This window comes from Ambystoma mexicanum, chromosome 5p (assembly GCF_040938575.1).
Source record: "Ambystoma mexicanum isolate Mex_15411 chromosome 5p, UKY_AmexF1_1, whole genome shotgun sequence".
In the NCBI taxonomy this organism is placed as follows: domain Eukaryota; kingdom Metazoa; phylum Chordata; class Amphibia; order Caudata; family Ambystomatidae; genus Ambystoma; species Ambystoma mexicanum.
Window position 1 is genome coordinate 849,430,468 of NC_090930.1, and position 21,779 is coordinate 849,452,246.

A 21,779-nucleotide genomic window follows, 5' to 3' on the forward strand; every position below is an offset into this window, starting at 1 on the left:
GCCTGCAACATGAGGAGACTCGAGAGAACAGACAATCGAATTACAATCATTTAAACCGTGATGTGTATTTCTCAATGAGCTCTGCTTTAGGTGGACATGGAACAGAGGCAATGTTGGGTGGCAATGCAGTTGTCCCCTGCATAGGTTCGTTCACCACTCCATGTATGTGCCTATCGAGGACATCTACGATAAGTCTCTCAATAAACTCATATTGCATATCCTCAAACACTGGTTTGATCACCCATTGTTTACTTCTTTTAGTGAAGGCCTTATTGTAGCGAAGCGTCCCTAAAGTTCCGGTCGTCCTACTTTGTTGACGGCCAACATTATGGTTATGTGCCAAGACCGCTAGAAGAGTCCGATTTATCATGCCTTCCATGCCAAAATGCAATCTTTTGGGCCTGTACTTTAGGCACATATTGTGGAACACCTCCAAATCTCCTGTGTGGCAGAATTCCGTGAGTCCCCTCAAATCTCTTGTTATAGTTTTATCAAATACAATCTTTTCAATGGCCTTGTGAGTGGGTGATGAAGGAATCAACCACTTCTTCTTCCGTGCCTCCTCTGTGGACAAATGGCCATGTTCACATTTGTGGAAATGCTCATTTGTCGACCATCGATGTACGTTGCTACAGTGCAACATTACTGACCGCCATTTTTCCAGTAGAATTTCCAACGACCCTTCACATGTTTTTGAGCTCCACCAAAGATGGTTGCTGATTGACTTGGACCACTGTGAAATACCTTGCATATCTTTTTTTTTCCTGCAGCCGACAATTTTTTATTGATTGATTTTGCAAGATGCCAAACGTCAAATTGGTGATTTATATTTTTGTACTGTTCTCTCATTGTCTTGGCAATTGAAACGTGTCTGTCCGTGGCTATCAGGTCGATCACCATTCCCCGCGATTGTAGTTCTTGCAATGATGCTACAAAGCCAACTTTCTCCATGGCCACTGAGGATGTACTTTGTGACACCTGCACGACCACCGAACTCACAATTTTCTTACTTTCCATGTCCTGAAAGTGGTAGGTGCAGTACTTGGCTGAAAATCCTGGACTGTCGCATTGTCCATCACCGGCTAGCCTGAAGCGTTTGCCCGCGAATGTACTTTCCATTGACATTTTTTCCATTCTCCAAGCTTCGCTGATGGCTGGAAATAGATAATCGGTTTGGTATTTGTAGAACTGACTTTTCGCAATGAAATGGATTCCCACAAACTGAAAGAAATACTGTAACTTTTTAAAACTTGAACCACTAAAAAGTGCGGCCGCTGCACAAAGTAGATTGCCTGCTGGCAGTTGCCCCAGCATGGGTTGTGCAGACCATGCGAACGGATGATATTGTGTACAGGTGGCATGTATTTTAAGGTTAGTGCCTCGAATTGCACGAGTCACATTAATCAATGGCTCCCCACATACTTCCCCACCAACCCAATGCCCACATTTCATCATCATAATAATATCCATCAAACAGCTATTGAATACAATGAATTTGGCCTCTTTCCTTATACTGTCACTCTGCATCCCAGCTGGTTCGGCCTGTAACGTTGAGGACATGTCACTCGCATGAAAGGTACAATCTCTGATATCGTCTTCCGCTATGCTGAGTGATATTGATGGTGTTTCATTGTCGTCCACTTCATTCTCTTCCATTGCAACATCTGTTCCTTGTCCGGAGATGGGAGAAAAAAACAATGTCTTCAACTTTCGCGTGCTCTTATTTTTTGCGGGTGTGGATTCTGTGAATTGATCTACGACTGCATCCAAACTACCAGGAGGACATTCACTATCAATGGCTGGTGGTGGTATAGCTCCGTTGTCAATCACTTCATATTCTTCCCATTGGCACGATGCATCTCCAGTCTCAAGTCCCTGCCAAAAGGTTTGACAAGCAACATCTCTCGTTCGCTTCACTGTCTGTGTAGATCTAGTTCTTACACCCACTCGCAACTAGAGGACAGATTAGAAAAGGGATGTTCAGTTTAAACACAACTTACAGTATTGAACTATTGACAGTGAAAGACAACATAATATAGTGAACAGGACACTAACCTTCTTTTGCTTTCTTTTCTTTGAAACTTTCTTTCCTCGAACTTCAACATCTGGACGCTGTTGCTCCGACTCGTGTGTGCATGTCTCCACTTCCTCTCGCGCTGCAACGACTATACTTTCATGATAAGCACATCCATCACTCACTGAGGCTCCATCGACTCGCTGAAACATAGAACTTTCATTAGTATGTATAATAATATTGAAAACACAAAATGTACTTGGGGACCAATACCCATACGTACATCTCAATAGCAAAACACGAATGAGCGCATTGTGTAGAACATTCAAACGACAATAGTTCACGCGTTGTTGAGCTAGTTAGATTGAACTGTCAAGATCCATACCTCGGGCTCCGCATAGACTTCCATTGATGATATTATTGAAGATGACGCTTCAGCAACTCCCTGAAACACAGTAATTGCATTAGTATGGTTTTCTATTTTGTTTAAAAGAACATAAACTTTCTGCAGGCGTCAACGGCTCATCTAAATAGACCTGCACAAATGATCAGTTGTCTAAAATAAATAATGGATATCTAAATATGATTCGATTTGCTCCATCGTTGGAAGTGTCACCACCCAGAGATCTGCATCAACTACTAGGGGTGATGTTCTTGTTGAAGAAGCTCCGTCAGCTCCCTGAAACATAGTACTTGCGTTAATAAAGAAGGAAGTATAGCGGATGTAATCACGTCATTTGATCTCGCATGATTGATCTGTCAGTATCCATACCTCAAAATGCATAAGAACATCAAGGGACGCTGTAACTGCGGTGCACACTTCTGCAAGCTGTTGCGCCGACCCGTAACTGCATGCTCCCCCTTCCTCTTGGACTAATGCTCCATCGACTCCCTGAAACATAGGACTTTCATTAGTAATGAACACAATATTGAAAAAAGAAGACACATAGGAGGGCGACGACAGAAGGACATACCAATGGCTAAAAACGAAAGAAACATTGTGTGTAACAATCACGCTACAAGAATGCAAGATCTGATGATCTCCATCGATGGAACTGTCCGGAAACGTACCTCGAGCATCTGAGTGACATCTACGGTTGTCGTCAATGCGTTGGACTCCTCAGCATCTCCCTGAAAGACAGTACTTGCATTATTTTGGATAACAATAATTATAACTGAAAACAAAGACTAGAGGACGAGTACTGTGGTGAACCATTAGGTAAAATAATTACACGATCAATTAAAACTATTGATTTACATGCCTAAAACAAGTCAGTGTCAGAATAGCTAAGTAAGATTACCCGATAGGCGCTTGAAGTGGCTGATGACTGCAATAACGACACGGATGGAGAATCTTCAGCCTTCATATTGAGTGGATACATAAATGGGGAAATTATTGTTAGATAATGCTACACACTACCGCAATGCCGAGAGATAAATACGTAAACTTGACTCACCAGTGGAGGGATGTGGACGAATAGAGTGGGAATAGCGGTTGAGAGCAATTTTCGCCTCGCTCGCGGTGTTTTCGTCCTTATTAGCAATGATGTGGAGTACATGTCTGGGCTAAAGTGCCTGCTGCAGATGCGGTATCGATCACCCCTCTTGTCCGCAAAGACTTCTAGGACTCTACTTTCTATCTCAGAGGCTGGATATCCGCAATATCGGACCCATTCTCTTATCTGATCTATTGTCTTAGGGAAAACATGCATTATAGTACCTTCAGATTTGTTATGGGTCTTCGAAGGGCAACCGCCAATGGAACAGGCAGGCATTATGGAAAGTTCTGAAAAGTAAAGATCAACAATTCTCTATGAATACCAATGTGTTAAAACATTAAATGACACATAAAAGGTTCAATGCAAGGTCCGTTTTGGTTCTTGGAACTATACATGTTATTCACATGCGGATAAGTATTTCAATAACTTTCAAAAAATAGAAAAAGTAATTTGACTAAACTCAGAACATGTGACTAGTTCCTTGCATGTACTGTCGTGAACGAAAAGAAAACATGGATGCAATTTGATGACTACTAGCAAATAGATATAAATTAAAAAATTGGACGCAAAATGATTATGGTACATGGACTTACCTTGACGAACAAACAGTTAGATGCAGGGATCAGAGTAGTTTCTTGTCGTAGAACAGGGAGCAGTTCACAGGTTGCAAACTGACGAGTTTGCTCAAAGTGGTCACGGAAGTTCACAGAGACGAAGAGCAGATAACCAGCACCTTCACGGGTTGACTAGCAAAGCGCAAAGAAGTTCTCATTAGAAATATGAAGTGGGTTATAAAGAATTCGAAACAGGGGTGTGTTTGTGAATGAATGACGTGTATATGTCGTGGCATTATGCGGTCTGCAGGGGGCCGTCCAGCGTGAGGGGGGATGCTTGGCAGGAGACACGGGGTCTGGAGGTAGACATGGGAACAACAACCCATGCTCTATAGACCACTTTGAAGTGTACATGGTCTTTGGCACCTCTTGGCCTTTATCGCTCCCTGACAGCTCCACTTGCCAGCACAAGTACCCCGGTGCGAACTGCCTTTGATAGGGCGGGGGGTGGATCGGGGCGGTGGTCGTGCAGACAAGACACAGGAAGACTCGTGAATGGAGACACACTTATGTGGATTGCAGGGGGCCGTCCAGCGTGAGGGGGGATGCTTGGCAGGAGACACGGGGTCTGGAGGTAGACATGGGAACAACAACCCATGCTCTATAGACCACTTTGAAGTGTACATGGTCTTTGGCACCTCTTGGCCTTTATCGCTCCCTGACAGCTCCACTTGCCAGCACAAGTACCCCGGTGCGAACTGCCTTTGATAGGGCGGGGGGTGGATCGGGGCGGTGGTCGTGCAGACAAGACACAGGAAGACTCGTGAATGGAGACACACTTATGTGGATTGCAGGGGGCCGTCCAGCGTGAGGGGGATGCTTGGCAGGAGACACGGGGTCTGGAGGTAGACATGGGAACAACAACCCATGCTCTATAGACCACTTTGAAGTGTACATGGTCTTTGGCACCTCTTGGCCTTTATCGCTCCCTGACAGCTCCACTTGCCAGCACAAGTACCCCGGTGCGAACTGCCTTTGATAGGGCGGGGGGTGGATCGGGGCGGTGGTCGTGCAGACAAGACCCGTTTGCCGCAGGGCCTCACCAAGGAGAGGCCATCTAACTGAATGTAAGAGGATGGCTGCAGGATCTACTACATGGAATGCAGGGGGGTGAGTTTATAAATACCTCACCCTCCCAGGAGAATATACACTAGATTCATTTAAAAAATCAAAACAACCATTGTTAAAATATATGTTGGGCTTTATTTTAGATTTTAATTAAACATAAATAATAAACATTACACATTGTAAAGTTGAGGTTGCAGCACATCGAGGGAAAATCCGCGGTATTGTCCACTGTCACTGGGGAAATGTTGTCTAATGGCAAGTACCGCACAGGCAGGTATTACTCTCCGAACGCGGTGTCCGAGCCTCCCGTGAAGCCACCAAGTGAAGCAACGATAGGCCACCAGCCTGTACCACCTGTGAAAAAAAAAGATGCAAACTGTATTAAACTGACCAAACTTTCTTATCAATGTCGATTCAGGTAACACATGTCATTTTTCTTAGAAAAAAATTATATCTAGAAAATGCACTATATGGAACAAATTTACATGCGTTCGAATGATATGTAAATGTAATTTTATATGTGGGAGACGACCATGAAATAGTGGTGGCATCACTGACATCACAAACAGAGTATACTTACTCGTTACTCGGATTACGCGGACGAACAGTGCCGCGAAGTTCGTGCATAAGCACCATCATCATCCTCAACACGGTCCGTGAGAGGCAGGCTTCCCTGAACTCTGGCAGCTCGGTGATGCATTGCGGACTTTGCTCGCCTTCCTGCAGACTTTGCTCGCTTTCCGAAATGTAGGCCAAGCACCCGGAATTTTCACGGCAGCAGCAGTTCTCCTCCTCAGTTGGCATTAGCTCGCACCGATTGCACGTGCACCAGGTGGAGACGCCGTCCATGCGACATGGTCCAGGCTCTTCATCCGTTGACTGGTCCTCCCAACTGCCGTCCGAATCCCCATCGTTTTCGCGTGCTTGACTTTCCAGTAGTTCTTCCTCGGTGTACTCGGGCTCGTACATATAAGGCATTATTGTGGCCATTGTGCGGTAAAGATAGTAAAATAATTTACAGAGATGGTACAGGTGTTCACACGGGCTACAAGCGGCGAAGGTAGCTGACCAGAGCACTGAAACGAGTCACAGAATACTCAAAGTAACACAGAGAGAGGAATGGAATCGAAAATCTGCTGCTGTGTGTTGTGAAACGGTCTGTTTATACTTATTGGGGAAAGAGGCGTCCTGCCATTTCCATGGCAACACGTCAATAGCTGAGGCGCAGCGATTGTTGACACGAGACGTGCTTGAAATGGGCAGTACGCGTCTGCTGATGTCAGGCTCAGGGGCGGGGGATTTGATTTAGTGCCGCAAAGGCAGGTGAGCCAGGTCGATGCGGCGGAATGATAGGATTATCACAAAATGGAGGCTGATTTCGAGTGCGATAATGGGCGAAAAGTCGGGTAAGGTCCATAGGAAAGTTTCCTACGATCTACCGATTTATGCTTACAAACACATGGCCGACCCGTAGGGACAATAAAAAAAAAGTCCCGGAACTATCCTTTAAATTTCATATGATTATGCCCAGATATGATGTGCACATATGTATAAAATTGTGGACAAATCAGACATTGGGTCCTGGACCAAAAGTGCAGAATTTTGCCAAATCCAGGCCTAAGCTCTCACAGCGACGGGGCTTGGATGAATACTTGCTCCACAAAATGCCATTGATATCAACTATGTAAAATTGTAAATATGTATTATATGAAAAGTAGATTTCAGGTGCAAAAACAAAGGGGAGGTTTTTCCTGCATCATAAACCACATCGTCATGATGACACTCTGTTTTCTTCTCCAATCAAGGGAGAGGAAAGACCGTAGCCAATAGAATACCTAGGGGGTGTGCCAGGATAATTCAGCATCCCCACCCCTTTAGTAAATACATAAATAGAGACAGCTTAGGACCTACAGACACACACACATTCACCCACCAACCGATTGCTGGCGGAGCATTTTGTAAGAGATCCATCCATATTCCAGACTCCAGTTTCCAGAAACTTTGAAAGCAGAAAGGCCCATTTCCAAAGCTGAACCATTCTCAGCTTGGCCTTTAAAAATCCAGAAACCAGATTTTACCCCAGACCTCTAAGGGGAACCAAAGAACAGCATGGCTGTGCTGTAGCTGCTTTCCTACTAAGAATTATTGCCAGAATCCAAAGATCCAACCCAGTAGAGCGGTGCTGTGACCAGATAGCTGTGAACCAGAACCAGAGCAGATCCAGTCCAGTCCCACTGTGTGGTGTCCAGAGCGCCTTGCTGATTGCAGACCAGAGCGCCTTGCTGTCCAGTCCAGTGCCCAGCAGAATTCCTGTACAGAAATCTTTACTGACCTGAATCCCTCACGGTTCTGTCCAAACATTTGTAGTGAGTATCCTTAGTATAGGACTGTCACTAGAATATGTACTGTCCATAAGTCATCCACATCCAAACCCATTCTCTATTTTATCCAGAACTGGCATTGCTAGAAATCCTTTTTATCTTGCTGAACTCTCTCTTGTATCCTATAGTCCTTTTGTACTAGTATTGTTAAAATCATCTTTGCGCTGATATATATTTTCTGAAGAAAGGCGAGCGTCTCGGCAGGCAAAAACCATCCAGTGACGTCCTGGTATGGTGGCTGTACTGTTGTGTAGTTTGCATCTTCATAGTCTACCCCTAGTGTAAAGAAACCTTGTTTGTCATTTTAAAAGTGCATTCTTGTTTTGCAATTTTGCCTCTTACTGAAAAAAACGACCTCCACAATAACCTTTAAAACACATGTAGGTGTCTACTTGAAGCTAACATCACAAGCTTTCCAATGAACCCAAAACCGCATCTCAACTCCTTATAGTTATTCCGCAATCGCGCTTACCACGCGTGGAAAAGTTTGCCGCAACTGTTTCATTTGGCTCAAATCTATAACGTGTGAAATAGCTGTTCATTGCACCCGACCTCAAAATTAAGTTATCAACTTGCTAGTTACTCTATAATCATTGCTAGTGTTTGTCTGAAACCATACAAAGCGGCTCCCACTAGTATTGAAACTATTTCAGTGAATTAAACTCATTTTCAGTGTTTTTACCATTCATGCAAAGCCAACTTTAAACCATTTTTTGACAAGTTTGCAATCATTCCTGTTTCTCTCTCTGTGTTTGCTGGGGGCAAATTGGGATTGATACTATTTTGTTGAATTCTGTATTCCTGAAACCTGTTTTCTCTCCTTCCCCCTCTTTATATTGCATATTAGGGGGATTGAGTAGTGTGCATTTTGATTGAACACCCACCAAAGTATTATTTCTGTGCTGAATTATCTTTCCTATCATTACTCCAAGAGATTAAAGAGATTGTTAGTGTGACATCACCCCATTGGTGATCATTGTATAACCATTAAAATAGTGTGATACATATTGTGCAAATCCATAAATAAATCTTTTTAACTTTGCAAACCAGCCTTATTCCTGGTTCAGTGTGACCGGGGGAATTCAAAGAGAGGGGCGTGATATAAGTGGTACATCATTCAGAAATAAAAGAACTTATAGACATAAATAAATAATTAAGGGTTTCAGCTGTGTATCACACGCTAGGCATTGACTTAGGTGAAGTGCTGGGTTGAAATCACTTACAAGATGTTAGGTACAACTAGATAATACACAGATTGGTTTCGAACAAAATCCCCCATTATCACGTTTTCTTCAAGTGGGGAACATTCTGGCCATTCATATTTCCCCCTAAAATGAGTCCATAAGGTATGTGTCAGTTGAAGATATTGTCAAGACCCATAGCCTCTTGGATTAAATGTGTCCTATATGTCTTTGTAAAAGGGCAATCGATACTTATTCTGGCAGTCCTTCAAAGCCGCAATCCCTTTAGCTTCCCAGTTCCATTGGATCAACACTTCGGCAAGTCCACATTACCTCAAATGCGCACTTCTAGGGTAATGTAAACTTCCTCTTCCAATCAAGAGCTACAGGCACCCAGCACCATGTGCGTGCAACCTACATAGAGGCAGAGGGAAGATTTGATTGCAAATATTTCCCATGAAATATCTACAAAGGATTCTGCCTACCCTTACAGTGCCTTTCAAGTCTTCAACGTGAGTCTGAAGCATATCCATTGGTGTGCTGTTTCCAGCTGCGCAGCCCATAGTATTCATTCCCATTGTATACTCTCAGACCACCCTCCCATCTCTGAGAGAGTGTGGAGGGTGACCCCGGGGGACTTGCTTAAAAACAGAAATGTGCAAAATATCATCTACAGTATAAATAAATATCTGTGTATTATGATAATTCTGAACATTTCAGTCCATCCCATCAGGGAACGTGGGAGAGCAGCTCAGTGTTCAGTGGTAAACACACAAATCCTTATGCAATGGCTCAAGATTAAGCATCAGAAAATCGTTCTTATCATGAGCAATCTTTACCTCCAAGTACATACATGAATCATGCACAGCCTGTAATGGGCAGTGCCTAGCAACCGAGGAATTTGCTCCTTATACTGGGAACATGTTTGATTTATCACAATTAATTATTAACACACTGGAACAACCAAACTCATGTAATGTGTCCACAATGCGAGGCACGTCACCCGGAGATCCCCTAAGTATATCAGAAGGTCATCTGTGTACAGGGAACCATGATCTTCATGATTCCTTGGCCACCTGAAACCCCTCAGGAACCTGTTGTGAGAGATTCCATTCTGTCACAGGTTCGATTTAAAGCATAAACAGTAGGTGGGGCAAAGGGAAAGCAAGGTGCATATCCTGTTGCAATGGGAACAACCTAGACAATTAACCATTGGCTTTTACTGTGGCCATAGGAGCGGCATACAGTAATTGCATCCGGTAATCTGTCAAGTACAGGAAGAGGCAATATTGATTTCCATACAGCTGTCCAGAAATGGACAGAGAAACTGACATAGTATCCAATTCCCAAAATGGTAGCCCCCGAGAACAGAAACCTCAAGTTTTTTATAGGGTTTTATACTATGTCCCTTATCTAGAAGAGTCAGTATGATACATTTAGTTACATTAACAATGAACTCCCTAATGGAGCATCCGCCAACCTTGAAGGGCATGGCTCACTAGCACCATTCGAACACTCCACAAATTGGTTCTGCCTATCCACAGGTTGCTGACCACCGCCTCTAGCACATCTTTCCATTACCCAAAATGGTTTTCAGGTGGCATTATTCATATTCTGGCCCCTAAGCATTTTTTGATATGATGATATGAGGTGTGCAGCTGGGCAAACCTGTGCCTCAGACAGAGGCTCATGTCATGCTTGCATGCCCTTATAAGTTTCGAGTTCGTGCTAACCAATTAAATCTCTCACTGTGCCACCTCTCCAAACATGGCTCCAGGCACCACGTCATCTCTCCTTTATGGCTGCACCATTGCTCTGTCATGGTTTATGTAAACCCACGGCTCATTAGAAATGAAATGTTGTAGGTTTTGGCACCTGTCTCAAGGAATACAACAATAGTTTCTTGACAAAGTCCTTGGACAGTCAACACCATTGACGACTATCAACCTTTTCTGGGCCAGTTAAGTGGGTCTCTCGGAGAAAGATTATGTCTCGTTGATGTCTGCCAAGGAATTGTGTTATAACGCCCCTCTTAAATTTAAAACAAAGTTTGTTTACATTCCAGGTACAGAGTTTATATATAAACTACCCCGACATACGCCCCCTAATTGGTAAAACATTTAATCTCACCATTGCAAGAATACGTCTATGAATGGGAGACCGAATATTGCTCAGCATGCCGGAATCCTGGTGTGAGCTCCTTGCCATTGACAAATAGCTCAATGAGCGAAGATTTAACATATTATTTGTTGCAAGATTGAATTCTAACTTTCTTGCTTTCTTTTTCAAATCACGCAAGGACACACAACCCTCATTTAACTGGTCAAAATCGATGTCCCACTTTTTACCTAATACACAACATTTCTTGTGCATGGGGTATTCACCGTACATGATGGCTTTTGTCAATTCTCCCACAACATTAATAATATTCTGATTTTTGGTCAAGCCTAAGTGCATTTTACGAAAGTAGTCGAGGAAACCACATTTGGCATGCACACTAATATTTAAAACACCAACTTCAAAGGAAAGAGCCAAGCCTGGGTGGGGTACTTGGTCGCACGCCAAGCAACCTCCTCAGGTAGATGTGCAAGATACGATGAGAACACCTTTGCTTCTAACACCTGAATACATTTATCTAAATGGAGACTGCCATATGTATGATAAAATCTCAGAAGACCCCACCCAAGCCAGTACGTAGCCGGTTTTCCAACTGCTGTAAATTTGCAGACCATAGACAGTTACTCCAAAAATCACATCGAAATAGGAATATGAGTTTACCATATTAATATTTGTATTATTTATGGCCCAATTGTATTTCATTTTGTTGGCACCAAAAGCCACTATCTTTGTTTTATTTAAATTTAAGCAGAAGCCGTTAGCCTCAAAGTATCTGGTTGCATAGCCTAAACTTGCCCTTAACACTTTTGGTATTAAATCTAATAAAACATTATCTGCATATAGATGGAAGGGGTAGAGAACTCTGTTTAGTCTAGGTGAAAACATACCTGTTGTTGAAAGTAGATCCGTGTCGATCAGGCTCAGTTTGTGCACGTTGGATCGTGTGGGCCCACGCACCAAGCAGGCGTCAAGTAGGGGTGAATGCGGTTGCTCTGTGCAGTCGAAGGGGGGCTCTCAGTGATGCAGGTTGGGGTGGTCGCAGGATCTCTTTACAGTTGGGCCAGGCTGAGTCAGGCTTTTAACAACTGTGAGAGGTCAATGCATGACACTTCAGCAGTTCAAGTCGGTGGGCGACGGTCGTCAGACGTGGTGATCCTGGGTGTGTCGATGTGAGTTCGGTGAAGCAGGTGTTTTATGACTAGCTAGGCCAAGCTGTGGTTGTAACATCTGGTCAGAGCCGTTGTGTGACCCCCCAGTTTTTCAGGTCGGGTCCCGGAGTCGAGCAGCACTTCGGGGCTTGCAAGTGATGGGCACAGGTAGGGGAACAGTGAGATAGTTAAAGTGCAATCAAGAGTTTGGATTGGGGAGGAGCGCAAACAGCCAACGTCAGCATCTTCCCTCTTGTTCAAGGTGCAGTGAATAGTGGTGCGACCGGTTCAGTGTGGCAGAACAGGGAGCTTCAGCTGGTCTGGTCCTCCTGCTGCTGTGAGGCCGACTCAGAGGGACTCACGGTCAGGAGGGTTTTGTTCAGGGTCTGCTCTCCCAGCTTTAGGAGACTCCAGTACAGAGTGGCAGGTCTGGGTCCACAGCAAAGGTTTGCCCCCAAGGTTCCCTCTGCATGGGTAGGGGGCAGATATTTCTTCTGCGTTGGACGGCTCGTTCTCCACCTCAGGCTGAGTGCTTTGGAAAGAGCAACTTTCCCAAAGGAAGTCCAGTGAGTTCTTCTCAGGTGTTTCAGAGCAAGTATTTAGAGTGCCTTGAGAGGATCTGCTGAAGGGGTGGTGGACCCATTCTTTTAAAGGCAAATGTCCCCAGGTGATTGGACTAGAGTTAGCCTTCCTTAGGGGTCCATTCCCTGCTTTTGAATGGAGTGGATTTTTCCCTTCTGATCTCACACCAAAAGTGCTTCAACCCACCAAAAGTGGGGGTGACAGGAAGGAGAGAGACGGAAAGAAAGAAAATGGTGGAAGTCTCCTTCTATTGACCAGAGCGCTCCTGCCCATCTTACTCCCGCCCCTTTCCACTCCGATTAGGAACAAAGGCCATTAGAGACGCAGCACCCTGGTGTGAGGCTACTCCTTTTGTGTGGGTGTGCTCCTTTGATGCCCGGGTGCAAGAGAAGCTGCCTGCTATGTGGCTGTCTCTGGCAGAGGGTTCACTTGCCCTCAGAAAGAGATCAAAGAGGAGGTTCCAGGTTCCTGTGCTGCCATTTGACAGTCTCTACCTGGCTGACCAGAATACACAGCATCTTGCACAGAAGAGCTGAATCACAGGAGCTGAAACGTGCAATATCAATTGGGATGTGACGACCATGATTATAAGTAATGCCATGCACTATGCCTCAAATCAGGCATAGCTTTATTTTAGAGATTACCCTGCCACCTTCATGTTTTACTTATGATCATCGCAGTTGTGGTACAGGAGGGCATATCATAAATGATGCCTCTTCGTTGCAGGGACTTGGCTGTCACTGTGGCTGTCAAGTGGGCATCTTGTAACCTTTGTGAACCTGCTCTGTGCCACGAGTAGAGCAGACACTGCAGATCAAGCTACTGATGTGGCAGAGCACAACTACACTCTGCTTTTGGCATGGACTACACAGAAAAGGGGACACTGGTTGGCAGGGTACCTTTTTGGAGATGGAATTACCTTCATCGTTCTATTTGCTCATAAAACCTGGTTTAAAAGGAATTTGGAGTAGAGGTCAAACTATTGTGCACTGTATACAGTGCTATCTCGCACACTGGGCCGGAATATTTGACCAACATATTGATACTGTACCAATCTGAAAAGCAAACTCTGATCTATAAACTCGAGGCAAATTTGCATGAAAATTGCAAAAAGATTATGCAGCAAGAACCCAAAGCTGTGGGTGATCAGCCCCAAGCTATGTAAAGGTCTTCCAGAGAACCTCAGACTCCAATTTTCTCCTCAGGAAAGAACTTCTGGTCCTGATAGACTACCTGCGTGACTTTGGGCGTCCTACGTGGACAACTAGGATTATTTGCTGGCCTCTCTTGATCCCTTTCTGCTCAGATCACAAACCTGAAAGGAGGCTACACAAGCATAGGTTCCCTCCACTTAGTGGTCGATGGCCAGGGAAGGTAGCCCACTTCAGCCAGGTCCTACCTCCACAGATCGGTTTGGAACCTTTAGGGTTGCAGCTAGAACGCTTGCTTTCAACAAAGCGCTGCTTACACACCCTCTTGTCATTGCTCCCTCTGGCTTTATGCTCTGTACCTCTCTTTTCCTTTCTAGTGCACTGAAGCAGTTTTCTCTGCATGTGGAGTTATAAAAAACATTGTAACTAACTATGTAAATAAATAAAAACGATAACCTGTAGTGCGAATTTATGTTTGAGTTCCTGGGATTTGAACTCACAGAGTGGATATTTGACTGTTTGCAGTAGTGTTAAAATCCATACTTCACTGGAATGATGTCATATTCATTTCCAATCAACAGAAGACAAGTGATGTCACTGACATAACACGTGACGTCGTTCACAAACCACTTGGGTGTCCACCTCATTGTGAAGAAATGACTTCTGCCTGCCTTTTTCCCCCCTCTTTAGCAAAGAATGAGTGTCGGTGTGTAGTTCTTCTTATGGGATCGTAACACGTTACAGCTACTTCCTACCAGAGACGGCCTCAGGGGGGGGGGGCGAGCCGGCGACCGCCCGGGGCGCCGTGCCCCTCAGGGTGCCATTAGCCCCCACCGCATCAGCTCGGGGGAGTGTTTCAAGGCCTCCTTGAGCTGGCGTAGTGGCAGAAGGCGTGGCAGGTGGCCTTTTACTGTAAAATGCGCCCGCGGCGGTGGGTGCATTGAAAAGCGCCCCTCCACCGCAGGCACTTTTCATAAGATAAGGCGCCATTAGCCCCACACCACTCCAGCTCGGGGAGTCTTTCAAGGGCTCCGCCGAGCTGGCATAGTGGCAGAAGGTGTGGTGGCGCCTCATTGTCATTGAATTAACCCGTGGCGGCGGGCTCATTCAATGACAATGGGGTGCTAACGCGCCCTATTTAACCTCCTCGCCGGAGCGAGGAGGTTAAAAAAAATAACAATAAAAGAAACTGCCCATCCTGGCCCAGGCCCCTTCTGTCCTGCCCCCTGTTAACCAGGTGGGCAAGGGGGGCGCCAATTTGCCCAGGGTGCTGCTGCCCTTAAGGCCGGCCCTGCTTCCTACATTACATGTAAAACATTTTTAGGCTACTCATTGGCTGAAAATGTGTCTTCCAATCTTTTCCCACCCGGACCAGTGCACAAGCCCTACGCCAGCAATTACTGCATTTGTACACTGCGTGTTTCCCCAAGCCTCCTTTGTCCATAGGGCACGTTGTGCGCCTGCGCACACGCACTGCACGATCCAGTGAGAATCCGTTCATTGCTACTATTCCACTCTATCCTGGTTAAAGAAGCAAAGCAGCATAATGAGTGTCCCCTACAAATGAGTTCAGTGGCGAAAACTGGGCTGCACTTTAAAAGAATGCATTCATTAGTTACTCATTGTTCAACAGTTGGGAGTATTTGCCAAAACTTCACCATACTTTTATGTCTGGAAACTGCGACAGGTACGTGTCCAGCGTCAGCAGCGACCCATCCACCAGCTTTTGGTGGAAGTCTTCCCAGAGCACATCACATTTCTGAAAAGAGAGAAGGAGAGGGGAAGTGTAAGAGAGGGATTGAGTGAAACAAGTCAAGGAAAGGCAAACAGTTCCCAGCACCATGCGCGAGTGTTCAACTCAATGCACAGCAGACATTCCAGGACAAGAGCCGACATCCCCAAGGTTGGTAGTTCAAGCAATGATTTTTTTATTTTCCAACGCCTCAATTTATTGTTATATTTTTGAGGCCATTCAGTGCTTGGCTCTTTAATTTGTGAGTGCCACTGGAAAAAAGTAGACATGCACGTGTCCTTTGCACCAAAGCGATTCAGGAAGTAAGCAATGCACTCAAGGAGGCAGGGGGGGTGCTAGGTTTGTAAAAGATTCAGGGCTACGTTAATGCCAGGACTGTCAGGACTCGGGGCCAGCTAGTCTTTTGGTTGTAGCCCCTGAGCTTCTATCCGGGGCTAAGACCAAAAGACCCAGGACTCTAGTCCCCCCAAACCCCGCCAAACAACGCCGCTGCAAGAAGTAGAGGGCGGGGGTGAGATAGGTACCAGCTTAAAGGGGCCTCCATGTTGCAAAGTCAATTTACATCTACACATACCTCCGTCGAGACATTATTCAAAGTGGCGACAGATACCAGAATTAAAACCTCCTAAAAGCCTGAACTAGTCCTTTACCCACACCAGTGACACTCTTGCTGCTGAAAATATGCCAAAGATCTGAGTCTTATGCCCCAGAAGAGGTGAGTGGTGTGGGATGTTTTTACCCATGCATCCAAACCCTACCATAAAACTGTGCATTACTGGCTTTGAAAACATCATGATGGCCAGAACTCCCCAGAGAGTGCACAGGGAAAACATGAAGAATAGGCTGCCACCCATTTTTGCCTATGTTTTGGGCACAGGAGGGCACTGCCTAAAACCACCTTTGGGCTACACACACAGTAGCCTGAAACCATTGGGAATGGCAATGCTGATTGCCAAAAGCAACCCAGAACTGTGGGGAATTAATTTTCTTAATGTCAAAAATGGATGCAATACTGGTGCTCACCACTATCAGAAAGCCGGCGTTTTAAAACCACCAGACTTTTGTGTAAAACTGAACAAATGAACCCAAACCAGGCCAAGAAAAGACTTGCTAAGAGGTGGATACAATGTAAAACTATATTCTGAAATGACTTGAAGGAAGTAATTATTTAATATATATATATAAAAATAGCTGGGGTTGTCAGCAGCTTAAGTGAATTTGGGTTTAAAGCCACTAAAATCGAAATGTTTAGAATAAATGAGTGACCTACTTGTGAGTGTCACATAGGTTGCAATTGTTTAAATGTCATAGTTTTGAACTTAGAATCAGCATTCTAGCTGCATGTGCAAAAATTGTAAGTTGGATTTGAATGTAGAAAACTGGAACTAAAGTGACATTTAGCTGAATTCTGCCTGACAACTACCCCCGACAGGAGTTGAACTGGCTCAACAACTCTTCCCAGGCCTGGCTGCATCCTGCTGCCCCCACCAAAAGGAGGTGACACCTCTCTGATTGAATTAGGGGAGTGGTACCTGGGGACTACAGGAAACTAAACAAAGCACTCTCACTGGCTCAGGCAAATGTTATATTGGGGGGGTTTCTCTTTCTTGGGAGAAACTGGGAGGGGCAGTGCCTGTGAGGGCAAGCTCAGCTTGGGGGAAGTGGATAAACCAGAAATTCCACCATGTGCTTTGGAAAACCACACCCCTTTGGGGCCAGAGCATGATTTTAAAAAGATGGATAATTCACAGGACTTGTAAAAATTATATAAATAACATCAGTATTCTTGTGATTTTTCTGTGCACATTTTAAGAGGTGTTGGGACCCTGTGGTATGTTCTTGGGGATAGTAGCGGAAAAAATGGTTGTTACTCCAAATGTATGCATGTTAAAAACTGACACTTTATCATCTGAAACCCATATCCCTGGTGCACATTTGTGTAAAATCTGGAAAGGTTTAGAGGTCGTTATCTGAATGAAAAGGGGAGAATTCTGTCATAAGTGGACACAACATCGTACAAAGACAGGGATCGGATGGTTTGGTGCTACAGAAAATATGTTAACTGGAAATATAATATTAGAAAAATGGTACATAGATAAATATGTATTTGGGTCAGAAATAGATTTGTGTGCAATTTGACAAGGGGAGGTTCCTTTGACCATAAAACCTACAGCATCAATCTGACACTCCATTTCTTTCCCCCAATCAAGGGAGAGAGGAAAGCTTGGCCAATGATAAGTGAGAGGGGCAGGCTTAGCTAGGCCCAGGCACACACCCATTTTCAAAACACATAAAAGGAACACTGGAACCCAGGTAGGGAGATTCACTTTCCACTTTCTTCCGGGACGCTTTGCCGGGAGACTTCAGACTTCACATCCAGAGATCCAGACTTCAAATCCATCAATCTCCAGAGACCAGAAATTAACTCCAGAATTTGTAGCAGAGAGGCCTGAATCCACAAGCTGAATCCTCTTCAGCAGGCCTCAAAACCAACCAAACTATTCAACAGCCGGGTGAGCTGTTTGAATTCTTTGCCAAGACCTTTTGCAAGAACCTGTAGCAGTATCCACAAAGCAGTGCTGTATCTGGAACCAGAGAGAACCAGAGACCAGATCGCTGTGAAGAACTGCTAGCAGAAGTCCAGCCAATCCTGACCCGATCGGTGACGAAGTCGCATTCCTGTCCAAAATCTAGTGTGAGTACCCAGCTAGCACTGTGCCAAAACCAATCTCTTAGTTTAAAATAATCTAATCCAAACTATTTTAGCCTATTATAACTGCCTCCTAGAATCGTGTCATTCTGTCATCTTTAAAACTGAAAACTGTCATCTGTCATTCTGAGCTTTAAAATATCAAATCCGAAAAACTACCTTTACTAAATCGTCCATATCTCCGGAACCGTTTGTGCTAGGAGCGACTTCCTGCTCCTTATAGTGCCTCCGTAATTGCACTCGAAAGCACCCCTCAAAGGAACGCTCTAAGGAAACGGTCTGTTTTGCAAAATAAAATACAAACTTCTGTAAGTCAGGAAGGAACTCAAATTCCAGAATGACGACACTGGTAGACATCAAAATAGCCAGAGAGCACTTCTTACATAAGCTATTTGTGAGAGGTAAATGGATTGAGCAGGGCCAGGATGCGTGGTTGCAGGCAATCACGCAACAGGTCACTGCAACTGGGTTAGATTTCTGGAGAGATCAGGGTCCCTTACATGTGGCCCTGAGTGAACTATACATGGCTCCTAAAGCTAAAGATGAACACGACAAGATGGTTAGGATAGCGGCATATTTGTATCTATATATGGGAGCCATGCAGGACAAATGTGCTGAAGGCCAAGATCTGGCAAATAGGCAACAGATCGCATTAGAGAAGGCCCAATCTGACCTGGTCTCTTCTGAGCAGAGGATGCACAGAAGCCAGGAGTCAGAAAATGAGAGCAGACAGTATCTCATTAAAATCAAAGAGGACATGTGTATCCTGCAACAGGAAAAGTCTGACCAGGATACCAGATTTCTTGCCTTGCAGAAGGAGTACCAAGAAGGTTTGGACTCCCTACTGCAGAGCCAGAAAAGGATGGAGCAACAATTAGATTTCAATAGGGCATGTGCTGAGCAGGTAGTCACCCTCCAAAGCCACCTAGATAGGCAAAGGGCAGAGAGCAATAAACTGATCCTGAAAGACCTGGATACCCAGGCAGAGTTTGATCAGGAGCGCCAGAAAGGTGGTGCCCTTCAAAGGCAAAGGGACGACCTGGCAGCACAGATGCAGACTCTTAGTCAGGAAAGGGACACCTTAGGCCAGGAAGTCTGCCATTTAAAAAGAAAAACTGAAGAAAATCACTTGGCCCTCCAGGGGCTGGGTGACCTCCAAAAAGAGCATCAGAACCTGTTAGAGCACACCAGGTGGGTGGAAGAGGCTCTGGCAAGAAAGGAGCAGGCCAGTAGGATGGGACTCAGGAGGTAACCCTCCTGCAGCAAAGACTGTCCCAGTACTCCAGGACCAATCAGGAGGCACAGAGAGAGAATGAGGCTCTCTGCCAGCACAATGATAGGTTCCAGCAACAGGTAGCCATGCAGGAGAGACTGATAGAGTCTAGTAAAGCCTTAACTGAGGAACTGAAAGCGCAGGCTCTTGCATTGCAACAGGGAGCAGGGGCTGATAGAGATGAGGTTCGCTGGGAAAGGGAAACGCCTGAGCATAACCTCAGGAGCCCTAGTGCCAGAGGCCTTCCTCTCTCCAAGTTCCTGGACTCTGCCACCCCCATGTCCCCTGGCGCACATGAGCACAGGGCCATAGGGATGGCAGATTACTATCCAGCCAAAAGGATGGGGCTCATAGGCCAGTACCACCCAGGAATGGATGGGCGGTCATCTGGGTATGGGCACCTAAGTACAGTGCAATTTAGTGGGGAACCCCAGGAGAGTAGGCCCACTAAGGGCATCCTGAAAACCTCTGCCCAGTTAGGTCAGTGGGGGTGGGGGGTACCCATTGAATCCTGGTAGCAAGGAGGGATCTGAAGACTCCTCTGAGCATCACAGGACACAGGAGACCAGGTCCCCACATTCTGCCAGCTATTCCCAGGCTCGCAGAATCCAGGAAAACCTGGAAGATCAGACGGGCACCTCTGGGAGCAGTGCTTCTGAATCAGAGGATGAATGGACCAGGGTTACCCGAACCGAAAAGGCCAATAAGGTGAAAAGGGCCTTGCTTAAGGACCCCTTAAAACAGATTAAGGCAATCAGGAGTGTTATCACGCCTTATCATAAGAACGCCAAGTATTCTGTTTGGGAACACTTGGAGCTCTATGAGCAAATGATGGAGACTTTCCATTTGAAGGACAGCAGTAGCTGCATCCAGTACGTCAAATGGACATTCTTCTGAATACTCCAGTTTATATGCGGGGCTGGAGGACCAACACCATTCAAGATGGTCCACATATAGGGAGGCCATCTTGAAACATTTTTCTGTACATAGAAATCCCCAAGAGGCTCGCAAGGCAGCCTACAATTTGCAATGTGGGGAGGATCAGGCACCACAAGAATACGTGCAAGAATTGAAGCAAGCCTTTGCGCAGACCACCAGAAGGGTGCGCACGGACAGCAGAGAATTCATCAACACATTTTTCCATGCTCTTCCCAAGTACATAATGACCCAGCTCGTGAGAGATTTTCACGAGAAAAGATCTTTAGACTGGGTCATTGAGCAAGCCACCCGGATCTATGAGGTGCAGAAGCCCATAGAAAATAAAAGTAATGCGCAGAAAAACCCCAAAACCAACAGCACCCCTGAAACTGCCAAGGTGGCGGAGGTAAAGGTTGCCCCCGTTTTAGATTTGGAGATGGGGGGGCCTAAAAACCTGCCTGCACCAAATAATTCACAGCCCAGAAGGCCCTCGGGCCAGTCACAGACAGGGAGTCGAGGAGGTAGTCCCACAAATGGGGTCCCCCGCTCCCCTGACTACGTAAGTCCCCGCTACAAGGGAAACCGACCAATCCTGGGTTATGTGTGGACTCCTCCAGCCCAAGGGGGGGGATCCAGCCAAGCACCTGACCCATGGAACTTCCCTCCTAACTTCCGAAAGGAGGGCAGAAATTCCCCAAACCCTGGGCCGAACTTTTTTCCCAGGTATCCACAAGGTTTCCAGCCCCAAAACCATCCATCCTTCTTTCCCCAATTCCCTTAGCCCAGACAACCTAATCTGGGAGAGGGGAGGCCAAGGGTGGAGGGGTACCCAAATCTTCCCAACCCGGGGTATTACCAGAGAAGGGATAGCTACCCTTCCCGGGATCAGCCCAGGGGAGAAAACAGAACCCCGTATCAACCTGAGCGGGTTTCCCAACTTGAGCGCCAGGTCCAAAATATGGCACGGGATCTGGGTCAAATACTGAGGGCTCAACAGAACCCTCAGATGAGCATGCCACCACAGAATGCCCCAAACTCTGGACCTGGTGCTCCAGAACAATGACGGGGGCAGCACCCTGATAACCCACCGGTTCCCAGGGAGGAGGCACAAGGGGAAGGGAGGTGTAAAGCCTTGGGGGAAGCTTCCTTCCCAACTTGTAAACAGCCCCTGGAAAACCAGGAACCAGAAACAAAATCTTCTACCCCTGAAAGTGTGCCACCCAAGGAGCAGAGAGGAGGTAGGAGAAACAAAGGACCCAAACAGACCCACTTTGTGGAGGAGGTACAGATCTTCCAATTTGAGGGAGAGGGATCCTCAGAGGATCCTGGGGAAAGGATCTTCTCCTTCAGAGATGGGGGAACTCCTCCC

The 21,779-nt window shown here is 45.8% G+C and overlaps 1 protein-coding gene across 3 annotated transcripts in view; it reads right to left on the minus strand.

Annotated features, from left to right (window-relative positions):
- AMPH (amphiphysin) overlaps positions 1-21,779 on the minus strand; it is a 1,422,934-nt gene that overhangs the window by 727,137 nt on the left and 674,018 nt on the right. For all 3 annotated transcript variants that reach the window (XM_069613278.1, XM_069613276.1, XM_069613275.1), the window contains exon 5: positions 15,420-15,515. In XM_069613278.1, the coding sequence (XP_069469379.1) occupies positions 15,420-15,515 (96 nt within the window). The remainder of the gene's footprint in view (positions 1-15,419; positions 15,516-21,779) is intronic.